The sequence below is a fragment of the Cynara cardunculus genome, unplaced genomic scaffold (assembly GCF_001531365.2).
Source record: "Cynara cardunculus var. scolymus isolate 2C unplaced genomic scaffold, CcrdV1 Un_Scaffold_6691, whole genome shotgun sequence".
NCBI classification, from domain to species: domain Eukaryota; kingdom Viridiplantae; phylum Streptophyta; class Magnoliopsida; order Asterales; family Asteraceae; genus Cynara; species Cynara cardunculus.
Genome location: NW_020203109.1, coordinates 3,524 through 15,465, shown reverse-complemented (window position 1 = coordinate 15,465; position 11,942 = coordinate 3,524). Strand labels below are relative to the sequence as shown.

The following is an 11,942-nucleotide window of genomic DNA, read 5'->3' as shown; positions in this document are numbered from 1 at the left end:
TAAACTGTTAGTTTGGAATGCAAGCTATTTATATGAGATTTGTACACTCACTAGACCTTTTGGGTCTAATGCTTAGTTGTTGGACTAACCTGTTTTGCAGGTCATCATACCTCGCAGGATAAAGGCAAGGGGAAAGTTTAGAATTGATGAAATTTAGTTGCTCATAAATGTATTGAACAAAGTTTTTGATAGCTCGTGTTTTATAAACATTATTACATTAGCTTTTATGAATATGTGTATGTGGATTATCTGTACGTGAAAATTGTGGGTTGTTACAATTTTCGATGATAATACACTCGTTTGTACTTAACTTTGTTTTCTGGGCTTATTATAAAATAATTCTTTGACTGATACACATCTCTTAATTCTTTGATTTGTAAATCTGTAAATTTTGTTCTTACAGATCTTCGCTCATTTCTCCTATATTTTGTGAATAATCAGTTTTGTACATCACTCCTTAATTGTTCATGTACTTAATTGCAAAATTATTCTTGATCAATTTTTCATCTGATCAACTGTTGCATAATTGTGATATGATTTTTAATCAATCATTTGTGATAAAATGAGCTTACAATGTAAAATTTTTAGAAGGGACTGAGAGTTTAATAGAAATACCTCTATGGACTGTCAGAACCGACAACCCTACCTAAGAGGACATCAATATCTAAGTGAGCTTAAATGCAAAATGGGTGTGTGTGCAGATCTTAAAATGTAAATGAGAGGGGTAGGTAGTGTGAGCTAAAAGAATTGATGAGAGTTGTGTCAAGATTGAAAGAATATTAGAATCATGTTCTATCTACTATAATTCGGGCAACCACACAATCTATTAGTTCTCAATTCTTTAGAGACTAATATTGAAAAAGGCAAGCTCATGCCAACTCTTGTTAATAACCCCACCAGCTACTCATTTACCTCTCAAAAGATAAGTGTTTCATTAACACTTAATGCACACAGCTCATAATCTATCGGTTTCTTATTTGGAGATAACTGATATTGAAAAAGAATGATATATGTCTCCCTTTCAAGTCTTGTTGATCACAAATTGAGTCTGATAAATTTGTGTAATCCACACTATTTATCTTTTTGAGCCTAATCTAAAGCATTTGTTGCTTTATCATTTCTCCACTGCACAAATTTATAAAGTATTTGTTATTTTGTCATATAACATTTATAGATACGCTTTTCAAAGCTATCAATGATTGAATGGAAGTCCTGGTGAGATGAATATTAAAAAGTCTCATATATGAAGCACATTTGTTGTATTGAATATATCTGTTATATTCACAGGCCAATCTTTCTAAAAGACTGAAAACAGGTTCATAAATTGAATCTAGTTCTTTCCCTCACCTTCATAATCTGAAAAGATTTTAGAAGTGAATTTGCAAAGATTTGCTCAACTTTATATGAATTGACGACATTCCTACAAAGTTCATTCATTTCAGAGTACGATGTAAATGCTCCTCATTTTCATTACAAGGGGGAGTTTATATTGAAAATGAACGAAGATTTCAGAGTCAATTTTTGAATATCGGGGAAGGTGTCAAAGTTTCAAAGGAGTTGATCAATAAGTGGTGATAATTGCTGAAGATTATCGTGCTGTAATGTTCAAGTGGGAGTGAATGTGAAGATTCTTTCTTTAAAGAAGTTTACTGTTCTTAAAAGGGGAGATCATTCAAATGTTGATTCCTTATCAAATTAAGGGGGAGATAAAGTTTTTCTGAAGATGATCAAAGGGAGAGATTTTTTTGAAAATTTGTTCTTTAAAAAGGGAAGTTATTTGTTTGAAGATTGTTAAAGAAAAGATTGCTAAAAACTTTGAAGATCAAATCTTAAAGTTTCTGAAGTTTTCTAAAGATGTTGCTATTTTGGACTTGAATCCAAAGGGGGAGAGTGTTGGAACAAAAATATTGTATTCAAGTCCCGGTGCTAAAACGTTTTATATGCTTTAATAGTTAGGTGTTGTTGTTTTCTTTTATAGTTGGTAGTTGGTTGACTTTTTATTTTAGGAAGCTGCTATAAATAGCAGTGGTGGTTGTTAGTTTAGGGGGTTAATCGTACTGTGACAGAAGCACATTCATTCATACGCATCAAAGCAGTTTCTATCAAGAACAAGTGTACTCAACAGTTTATGAATAAAAGCTTGCCGACATATTGAAATCATTTTCTATGTTCTTGATCTTGTTATGAATTGATTGATTAGACTTAAATCTTGTATCACAAAAATTCTTTCCTTTTCTAGAGAGAGCTCCTCCTTTTCAACTTTTCCCTTTTCCTTTTCTTTTAAGAGTTTCTGTTGGAGTTTGATAAAATCTTTTATTAAGAGAGAAAGGAAGAGTCTATATATTGCAAAGAAACTGGCACGTTATACTATTTATTTCATCCTATTTTTATTTTGTTCTCATAGGGTTTTTATTTTGACATAATGTCTTAACAAGACAACAATTATGCACCATCACTTTTTTGACTCGACATAGAGGAAATGTATGCTATTACAACATATTACAAGTTTTTTACAGATTTTTACAAGATTTTCAAATGTTTTTAATGTATTATTTAAAGTGTATTTCAATACTAAATTTAAAAAATCTAAGTTATTAAAACATTTACAAAATTTTTGTGTAAAAGATATTTCTTTAAACAAGGCTAGGCCCGGGATTGGATTTGGAACTAGTCCGATCCAGAGCCGTTAACCAGGTTTAGATTTATCTTTAGGATTTTTGGTCAAATCGATTTCTGCCATCTCTACTCTAAAAGGGTTCCAACTATTGTTGGTGCACCCCAAACTAAATCAAACCAATCGACCACAGTAAATCCTCCATGAAATTCAGATATACATTAGATTTTATTTCTAATTTTAGCAACAGGAAGAGAAAAAAATATGGTCATATATATCAAATGTAGCTAGAGTCGCCCAAAAGTAGATCAAACATGCTCTCAGGAGTTAAAAACGTTGTTCCACCAAAAACGAGTTCTATATCGAGTCGGCCACTTTCAGATAACGCCTCCTGAGCTTCGTGTACCTTCAATATAACAACAGATTTACATGAGAAGTGTCCAAAATGGACTTTTGAGATGTAAAATAGCTAATCTTTTAACGATCAATATTGATAACCAGTTATTTCCTTTTTGCAGAGAGTTACAACATCTCCAACGGATTCTCTACAATTTTTTTAAAATAGAGAACCAAAAGTCGAAAAGAATTACATTAAACTCCAACTGACTATTTTAACATTAATTATATTGTTAAGACATTCTCTAATTTTATCACTTTTAATCTCTAATTCTATATCAAATTTTGAAAACGGAATGTATTAGGTCAAAATCTTAGAAAAACAAAAGGTATGAGGGAGTACTATTACTATTATCAGCATCTTCTTGGTCTAAAATCACTAGATTTTAATCAACCAACCACAAACACTTGGACAAAAACCTGCATATTTTGCGAGTTAAGGGGAACATTCATTACTTATTTCTATGAGAATTAAAGAGACTGAACTCCCATCTTTAGAAACTCGACCCAACGTGGTTCAACCTTCACTTGATTAGAAAACTGCTCCTCGTTATTAGAGATGGGCAAAAGCCGGTTATAACAACGGGTCCCAGTTAAAAAGTGCCACCTGTATTCAACATTTTGCTAGTTTGTTTGACATTTTTGTGTTCTCTCTATTATTTGTTAAATGATTCCCTTATACTTCATAGAATGGAACTGTCAGGTTTCTACAGACCTTTTTCCTATTATTTTGTAGTTCTCAAAATCGTTATATCATATTAGTATTTAGCTACGTACTTGTGCTATTACTATTACATCAATAACTTTTGAAGTCATGCGAATAGCAATCCCATCATGGTTTTTCTAGGTCCATGAAGAAGTAAAAGCTCAGAGCTAAAACATAAACACACAATATGAGTGGTCGTGTAAGTGTACCTCAATGGCATTCATGCCTCCCACAACAAAAACCAGTATGATATTTTGATCTGAAAGACTTGGTTTTGCCTGCACAACGAAAAAGAAAGATTCAGTACTTAAAAATGGCAATGAAGATCTTAAAGCATGAAGTATCATATACCTGTCCCAATCCAAACCTGCCAAACCCACTTTTGAATAGCCGACCAACAGTAGATGAATGATATTCTAAACCAGGTACATCGTACTTGCTCAGTATTCTTGTTACAAGTTTATACAGTAATCCCTTTCTAGAATAGGGATCATCAACGATGTTATTTTCCCAATTCAGTGTCGCTTCTCTCAGCCCCTTGTTCCCATTTACGTTGATTAGTTTGTGAAGGAACTTAAAAAGGTTATCAACTCTATCCCGTAACTCTAGTTTCAGTTGCATGTCACTATAGACATGCTCATTACTTGTGCTATTTGTATCAGCATCTTCTTCACCCCAACTACCCCACTGATCATCTTCAAAATCATCATCACTCTTCGAGGGCTCTTCTTTAGTTTCCCCACCTCTTTTCTTTTTCAGGTTAGCTTCAAGATCATCATATAGACCATGGAGAAACTTCAGTTTTGCTAGTTCTGGGTTTTCAAGAATTGCATCCACGATAGCTTCTTTCAGAAAATGCTCCTCTTGCCAAGAAAAAGGTCCAGCTGAACCTGAAGTTGGGAAATTCTCACCAGCCAATATAAATCCTGTTACTGTTAACAGCAAAGCATCTTCAACTGAAAATAGCCCCTGAGCTTCTCCAGTCCTCTGGCCTTGTGATTGCATCAAGGTGCTTTTGTTGATAATATCACACATTTGTGACGAAAGGTTTTGGCTCGTGTCTCCAGCACTTATGTTCAGTATTTTCTCAGTGCTGATAAACGAATCCCATTTAGCACGACATTCTTCGCTCATAGCATATGAAGCTGCTGCTGCAAGCTGTATGATTCCTTTATTTCGCACAAATGATGATTGATCTTTAGCAAGAGCTCTAATCATAAGTTGTAACTCAAATCCAGGTTGAAGTTTTGGATTCACAGAGATTTTTTCTTTACGCAATGCTTCTTGAAGCCACTTCTTGATCAATAGAGTTCCATCTTTTGTTCTTCTATCTAGAATGGATTCCAGATATGATGTCATGCGAAAGCTTTCAGTGGAGACCAAGGACCCACTAAGCAGCTCACTTTCTGAAGAAAAACAATTCTCACCATGAAGTTTATCTTTAAGACTAACCAATGTATTTATTTGTGTAGCTGAATTAGTAGAATTCCACCCCTGTAAAAACGCTTCAATTGTTTCTAACAGCTGAACATTCTTCGTTGGGACTCCTCTAAGAACATCGGATAACGGTATCTGAACATCGAGTGGAGCACGCAATACATTCGCCGGCCTATGTCCTAGTTGGGTTTGTGAGCCCTTTGCCAGACCAGATGATGTTCGTGCCCTACGAGGAACGGACGAAAAGATCCTATCAACAAGGGAGTCTCCATGACAACATGGAGTAAGAAGATCAGCGGTGCGGTCAATCAGCAACAGCCCGGCAGATCGTTTACGACGACCAACGTCGTAAAGACTGGACATATCTGTGATGAGCTTCCCGATAGTTCTTGATAAATCACCAAGTGAAAATATTTCAAGTTTCAGGTCCATCTACAAGTTTTGGAAACAGGCATTAATGTCAAAATAACAATCTATACTGTTAACAGTTTTACAAGATTATTGAAAAAGAAATGCCATTGCTATCAATATCCTCTACTAGATCTTCATCAGCATAATCACTAGCTTAGGTAGAGATTAGAAGGAAACAGCAGGAGTAGAAGATGCGTCACATAGTTTTCTGTCCTAAAGGTAATCTTGTTGCCTTCTTGTTTGTTTCATACTGTGTTGTCATAAGTCAGAAATACTAGCACAATTACTTTTTAAGGATGATTATTTTCTTTTAACAAATCTTTAGAGTAGATCTATGGAATTATTGACAGGTTAGAATCTTTTAGCATTAAATGTATGTTACATCGAGAATAGATATTTATACCCATGCAAAACACACAGAAGAACTATTATCTTGAAAGTGGGGTGTAAGTTGAATCTTGTGGTGAACCAACAACCATTGATGAATCTAAATTAAAGATAATCATGGTACAACCACAAGGATTATTTCTCTTCATATTATAAATTAGAATAGATGCATGTTGCTGTATTGTCCAAAATTTAATCATTGTATGCCGCAGCAGTCAAATTGAGAATCCTTTCCGGGAGAGCATGAAAGATAAAATCACTAATCCAGGAGTAAGTATAAACACACTAAATGTTATTTATGGAAGAAAAAAAACAACACAACAAACTAGCTGAGCACATAGAATTAAAGATAACATGTGTGGGATAAAGAGTGCATAACTGATTGATTACCTTTGTCGTCAGATGATAAAGAAATTGTGCTGTAAGAGCAACTCCAGCAGGGACATCCTCGCCATCATGAAATGTCCCAGTACTTAATGGAGGCAACCCAGAGCTAACTGAATTTTCTTGCTCAGCTGATATATATGCCTCAGCAATTGATCCTTCAGAAGGCAACACAAAGAACTTTGGTGAAAAAGGGCATAGTATCAAAGGGAAGTGATGCACATAAGCAATCAGTTTATGTCCTACATCTTCTGCATTGTCTATCCGATCATCATATATATCTTTTGTACTGGAAAAAGTTGGGGACTTGGTAATATCCTTTTCACGGGGGGTAAGCTGCAACCACCCCTCATCTTCAAGAATGGGGTTCTCGTTAATATCCTTATTATTTGTGTTTATAGAGTTTGAATCATTTTTCTTCATGAGCTCCTCATAATCTTGGACAAGTAAGGATTGATATTCATGATAAGCATCTGGTCCCAGAGGTGAATCAGGATAGGCTGACTGACCTATCTGCAATAGCATGATGGCACATATTAGAAGATGAAATTTGCACAATACAGTCCAATCACCTTCACAAAAGTCACTGCTATGTAATACAAATAAAAGCAGCAATGATAATCAGGTAAAGTGGTTAAAAATTGTGAGATGCCTTAACCTTGAGATCATAAAAAAGAAAATTAAGGGAATGGTTTGGTAATCAGGAGGTAAAGACTTGCCCGTAAAGTAAGAAGACAAATAGAATATGTGAAGACACCTCATATTTGGCTTAGAAAATCTCATGGTAATTATTAATGCTGGTAGAAATAAGGAGATTCGGGTTCTGGTGATGTAACTAACAGAAACAAATGGCTCTGATTGTACATAAACTTTTGCTTGTTCTTCCATGTGAAGGGGGTACTATGTTGCCTTTCCTATTATTCATTATCATATACTTTCTTATACATCTCTTATCAATTAAGTTCAGGATCAGTTGAGAGATAAATGAGCTTATCCTTTTGTATTTCTTTAAGCTTATGAAGCAGCATAGAGTTGACACTGCAAGATACCATACCACTCCTCCATATGCAATTTCATTTTATTTCCTTTAATTATTTTAGGAACATTCACTCACAATGCATTATGAAGTTAGAACTTCCATAGATACAAATACAATAGTTCAATTTAAGGTAGTAGCATCTCTGTCATATTATTATTCATCCCTCAATTTAGCATTCACCATAGCATAAGAATAGAAACTTAAGCATGTGAGCATATCAAATCTTCACATTGCACGAGTGTAAACCGGAGGACCTTGAATCTAATACCCAAAGATGAACAGCAGAACTTTATCATGGGAAGCACTAATTATGAGAGCTGTGATGCTACCGCATACATCAAACAGCTCTATGTTGCTCATCCATACCTGACCAGAACAACAAGAAAGCATATCGATGGGCCCTTGGAAGAGGATAATTCTAGTTCTTGTGAGACTTAACTTGCATGAACGAAACACATCTTAACCAGAAATAAAGAAAAAAGAACCAGATCCCCTGGTCTCACCCAGTATGGAAGAAAGGTTCAAGCCATCTAAATTCTAGGTTATAAGGGAACGCATGGTATGAAACCCAAATTCTGTATCAACTATCAAATAGTGCCTTCTGTTTTCCATGCAAAATATCTTCATTCTTCAGTGAATTAGACTTTCTGCCCTTTTCTTGCAATGAAGTTGGGTGCCAATGCAATCCCTGCACTTTCTTCTTGAGTTATCACCTTTGTCTCTTTGCACAGTTAACATAGGAAGAAGTAAAAGAAAAGATTAGAAATAGTGACAATTCATCTACAAGCGAAGAACCATATTATCATCTTTGTTTCTTGCCACAACGTAAATGGGTTCTACTGAACTATCTCGGGTCCCAACATTCTTCATCCTTTTGCAAAACTGGATCAGAAGATGATGTCTTCAATTTTGCTCAGACCCTCTTGGAAATATATAACCATTTGGTAGTCACTCAAGTATGCTTTTGGAGTTGAGGTTCTCAGAAGAGGGACTGTGGTATAGCAAGAAGTTGGCCTATTAACTTACTGATGGTACCTAATCGCAAGTTATTGCCTATTGCCTCAGAACCGGAAGCTAGCGGATGATCTGAAGAAACAGAGGGCACTTGTTGGGAAGTAACACTACAAAGTCAATAGCTCAAATGCTGCCAAGGTGAGTAGCCAACCGGGTTATGTCTATTCCAAACACTAGCAAGTTGGATGGGGTCTTTGTATCTTGAGGTGTCTCAAGGTGCTCTAGGAAGAGATTTGTTCTCAGGTGACAGGCAGTGTTGACAAGTTTGGCTTTTGAGATGGGGGTTCTCAGACGTTGATGCTGATTAATTGGAGGACTAAAAAAGCTGCTGAATATTTGTACATGGCAACCTCTTATAGTATATACTACTGCATAATAGCTTTTAGTTCTAGCATTATGTCTCAACGTATGGGATGAACTCCAACACCATCATTTGTATCTCTTTTGTGTCATATTATCGTTCTTTTAAGTGGACCTTTTCAATTTTTATCAGCCAAGATGTGTTTAAGGGATTATTCCTCAAACAAAAACCAAAGACTAATTTGACACCCTAGAAACTAATAGCAAGTAGCTCACCCACATAGGCATGCTGTGACTACAGAAAAATCTTCCTCTAACATCTATCATGCATACTTTTAGATGATAACAGACTCAAGCTTTGAAGATCGTTGCGCACTAAAATACATCTGTAGTAATTTTTACTCCAAATGGAAAGGGATATAAGTGTATTTATTTGTAAATAGCTCACAGTATATCAAACTACTTTCCAACAAGCATTCAGTTATTTGTCTTCCAATACTTTGTCAAATGTGCTTGGATGGAAACTTGAGCTGAAACTGTTACCAACATAATATACTTGCCTAATAACGGCCGTCCCAAAAAAAGTGTCCACATTTCTATTTCAGTTTGTCCCAAATTAAGTGTCCACTTTCCGAAGTAAGTGTCTGGTTTCCCATTCTACCCTTGACTATGAGATGGAGAAAAATTCTCTGTATTATTAAGGGTAAAAGTGTCCTTTAGTTAATTAAAAAGTGTAATGATTACACATTCCTAAGACAGGCATATTTTTTGTTGACATTTATTTTGGGGCAGAGGGGGTATGATACTATGATATTAGCTGAAAATCGAATTTTTTGTATCAAATTTGACATAAAACTCAAGTGAAAATAAAATAGATGTTGATGCATTTACCAAAGAGATCTCAAAGCAAGTATTTGTAAGTTCAAATAATTACACTAACAAGGAGTAGCACCTCTGAAATAGATGTATATATAGTGCACTGGGAAACTCGTTGAAGTGTGATCAGACAGCGTAAAATGTATCGATGTGCATCACTCAAAAGCCGGCAAGTGAAGAATACAACTTTCATCCGGTCATCACTCTTCCGATTCCAATCAATCACCTAAATAACAGTAAGAAAATAAGGTCATAGAATTATTCTTCAAGTCCCAAAGAATTACCAATATGACAAAAAGAAAAGAAATCATGATAAGAGTGAAGATGATCATAATCCTCACCTCATTTCTTCTTGTTTCATGCATTTGTTCTGACAATAGTCCGAGTAAGGTAACATAACCAATGCATAAAAGAATATTAAAAAGAACTAGAAAAGTAGGAACCAACTGAGACTGAGTATACACTTCTTTCTCCAACAACATATCAATTAAGATCCAAATAGACCAAAAAAACAAAAGCCATATGCTCACAAAATTCTTGATATTCACTGCATGCACACCTTGGGGGATAGGAGTTGGCTTCTAAAGTACACTGGTAGAGCAAAACGAAGTGTGTTCACTTTGAAAATGTAGAATTTACAACAAAACATAATGGCTTGTGTACTTCTTTTCAAGTATGCACTTGCTAGAAAGAATTATTAATGCTCTTGCATGCTAGGATAGAAGCAAAAGCCACTTTGAATGTAATGAAATGAAAAACATAAAAATATGAGGCAACGCATCTAAAACCAGCCTATCAGAAAAAGATATGAAATGCACTCACCATTTCAAGAGAAGACATGCTCTCCAAGCTGCAAACGGCAAGTCCACCCATCTCCAATAAAACAGGGAATGCCCCAAGAAACTTGAAACTTTCTGTACATCCAGCATCTAAATAAATTACAGCACCCTCAAGTTCTGCAGATATCTAAACAGCACAAGCAAGAAATCACAAACAAGATGCTTAGAAAAGATGGAAAATTATAATAAATAAGTGGCACTATAGTAGCTGCAATCATGCTATCAGTCCTCCATACATCAAAAAGGTATGTTCTTAATTTTCAATGGAAAAGACATTTTCATAGTTGTAATTTGATTGAAATTACTTGCATCAAGTCTACCCGTACATGCTCTACCAATTCACCCGCCACTCAAGGAATATGAAAATAAGGCTTTTAACCGCAATATAATTGCCTGATTACACTTGCAGCATGGATCGGTCAATTACAATCTTTACTTCTCTGCAACATCTTTAACCTGCTGTGTTAACGAAGATTCTAAAACAAATAAAATTCCAAAAGCCTCAATCACAACATTATCGGTTTCGTATTACTCAACATGGAAGTGCTGTCTGAAACACTGGTATTAGGCCTAAAAACAGAAACTTGACAACCGCACACGAATAATGAAATTAAAGGGACAAAACAGATAAAAGAATCAAGAAAACAACTGATTCGACATAGCAAGAAACAAATTCTATGCGCATGAACAAACAAAGGAGCGATTGTTGAAGATCAAAAACGCACTTACTTCTCTGATGGAATCGAGGCAACAATTAATCACATTAAAGGATGCCATAGACGAAGCTAATAATCTTCAGAACGTAGAAGTTAAAAATCTGTACAACAAAACAAATAGATCACACCAATGCAATCAGTAAAAGCAGGAAAACCGCGAAGTTACAGAACTTACGTGTGTGAAGATTCAACTGCAAACCCTAATCGGAAAATTCGATGGATACTTGAACCTTTTCTGTTCTTTCACTTTGTAGTGAAGACCTCACACTGTTCATCGTCTAACAAGCCATTGCTGATTGCTCTCCACGATAAAATTCACAATTAGTTCCACCTACAACGCTACATTCTCGTTCAGGCACCTGGAACTATGGCAAGTACCTGTTAAATCCGGGTTATGTTTCGAACTTTTTATTGACATCGAGTGTTTGGAATTGCTCTTTTAAAAAAAAAGTCTTTATCTAAATAATGTTGAGTCTAAAAAAATCCAATAAATTTTTAGATAATTTTTTTAAAATAAATAAATTTTATAAATAAATTCTTGGACATTTCAAAACATGTTAAATAATTTTTTTGACTTTCTAAAACATATTAGATACATTCTTATGACCTATACAACTGGTTAATGTGATAAAATAATTAAAAAAGTTCAAAAAAAAAACCAATGAACATTCATATTTTGAAACATTAAGTTCCTGAACATTTTTTGAACCAAAAAACATTTAGATCTATAAAATCAAACAGATATAATAAAAAATTACTTACATTTACAAAAAAAATTACATATAAAATTTTTTTTTGATAAAATTTATTTTAATTAAAATTA

General features: G+C 34.7%; 1 protein-coding gene across 10 annotated transcripts; it reads right to left on the bottom strand.

Moving 5' to 3' along the window:
- Positions 1-2,754: 2,754 nt before the first annotated feature.
- LOC112504736 (sec1 family domain-containing protein MIP3) lies at positions 2,755-11,458 on the bottom strand. 10 transcript variants are annotated; one of them, XM_025108676.1, is made up of 8 exons: positions 11,295-11,458; positions 11,133-11,196; positions 10,387-10,530; positions 9,641-9,790; positions 6,342-6,848; positions 4,068-5,585; positions 3,926-3,994; positions 2,755-3,020 (listed from the first exon to the last, which is right to left on the bottom strand). In XM_025108676.1, exons 2-8 carry the CDS (start codon positions 11,178-11,180, stop codon positions 2,892-2,894), a joined length of 2,565 nt encoding a protein of 854 aa, XP_024964444.1. In that variant the 5' UTR covers positions 11,181-11,196; positions 11,295-11,458; the 3' UTR covers positions 2,755-2,891. The 10 variants fall into 10 exon arrangements, with proteins under 10 accessions (XP_024964444.1, XP_024964441.1, XP_024964443.1 ...); XM_025108673.1 differs by having other exon boundaries at positions 2,756-3,020; positions 11,133-11,220; XM_025108675.1 differs by having other exon boundaries at positions 2,756-3,020; positions 11,133-11,220; positions 11,350-11,458.
- Positions 11,459-11,942: the final 484 nt, after the last annotated feature.

Bases quoted from the DNA above. Each gene is read 5' to 3' on its own strand.
- LOC112504736 (XM_025108676.1), bottom strand. From the start codon at position 11,180: ATGGCATCCTTTAATGTGATTAATTGTTGCCTCGATTCCATCAGAGAA. The intron at 9,791-10,386 runs GTGAGTGCATTT...ACTGTTATTTAG, and splicing joins GCATGTCTTCTCTTGAAATG to GTGATTGATTGGAATCGGAA. The intron at 3,021-3,925 runs GTACACTTACAC...GTTATATTGAAG, and splicing joins GAGGCATGAATGCCATTGAG to GTACACGAAGCTCAGGAGGC.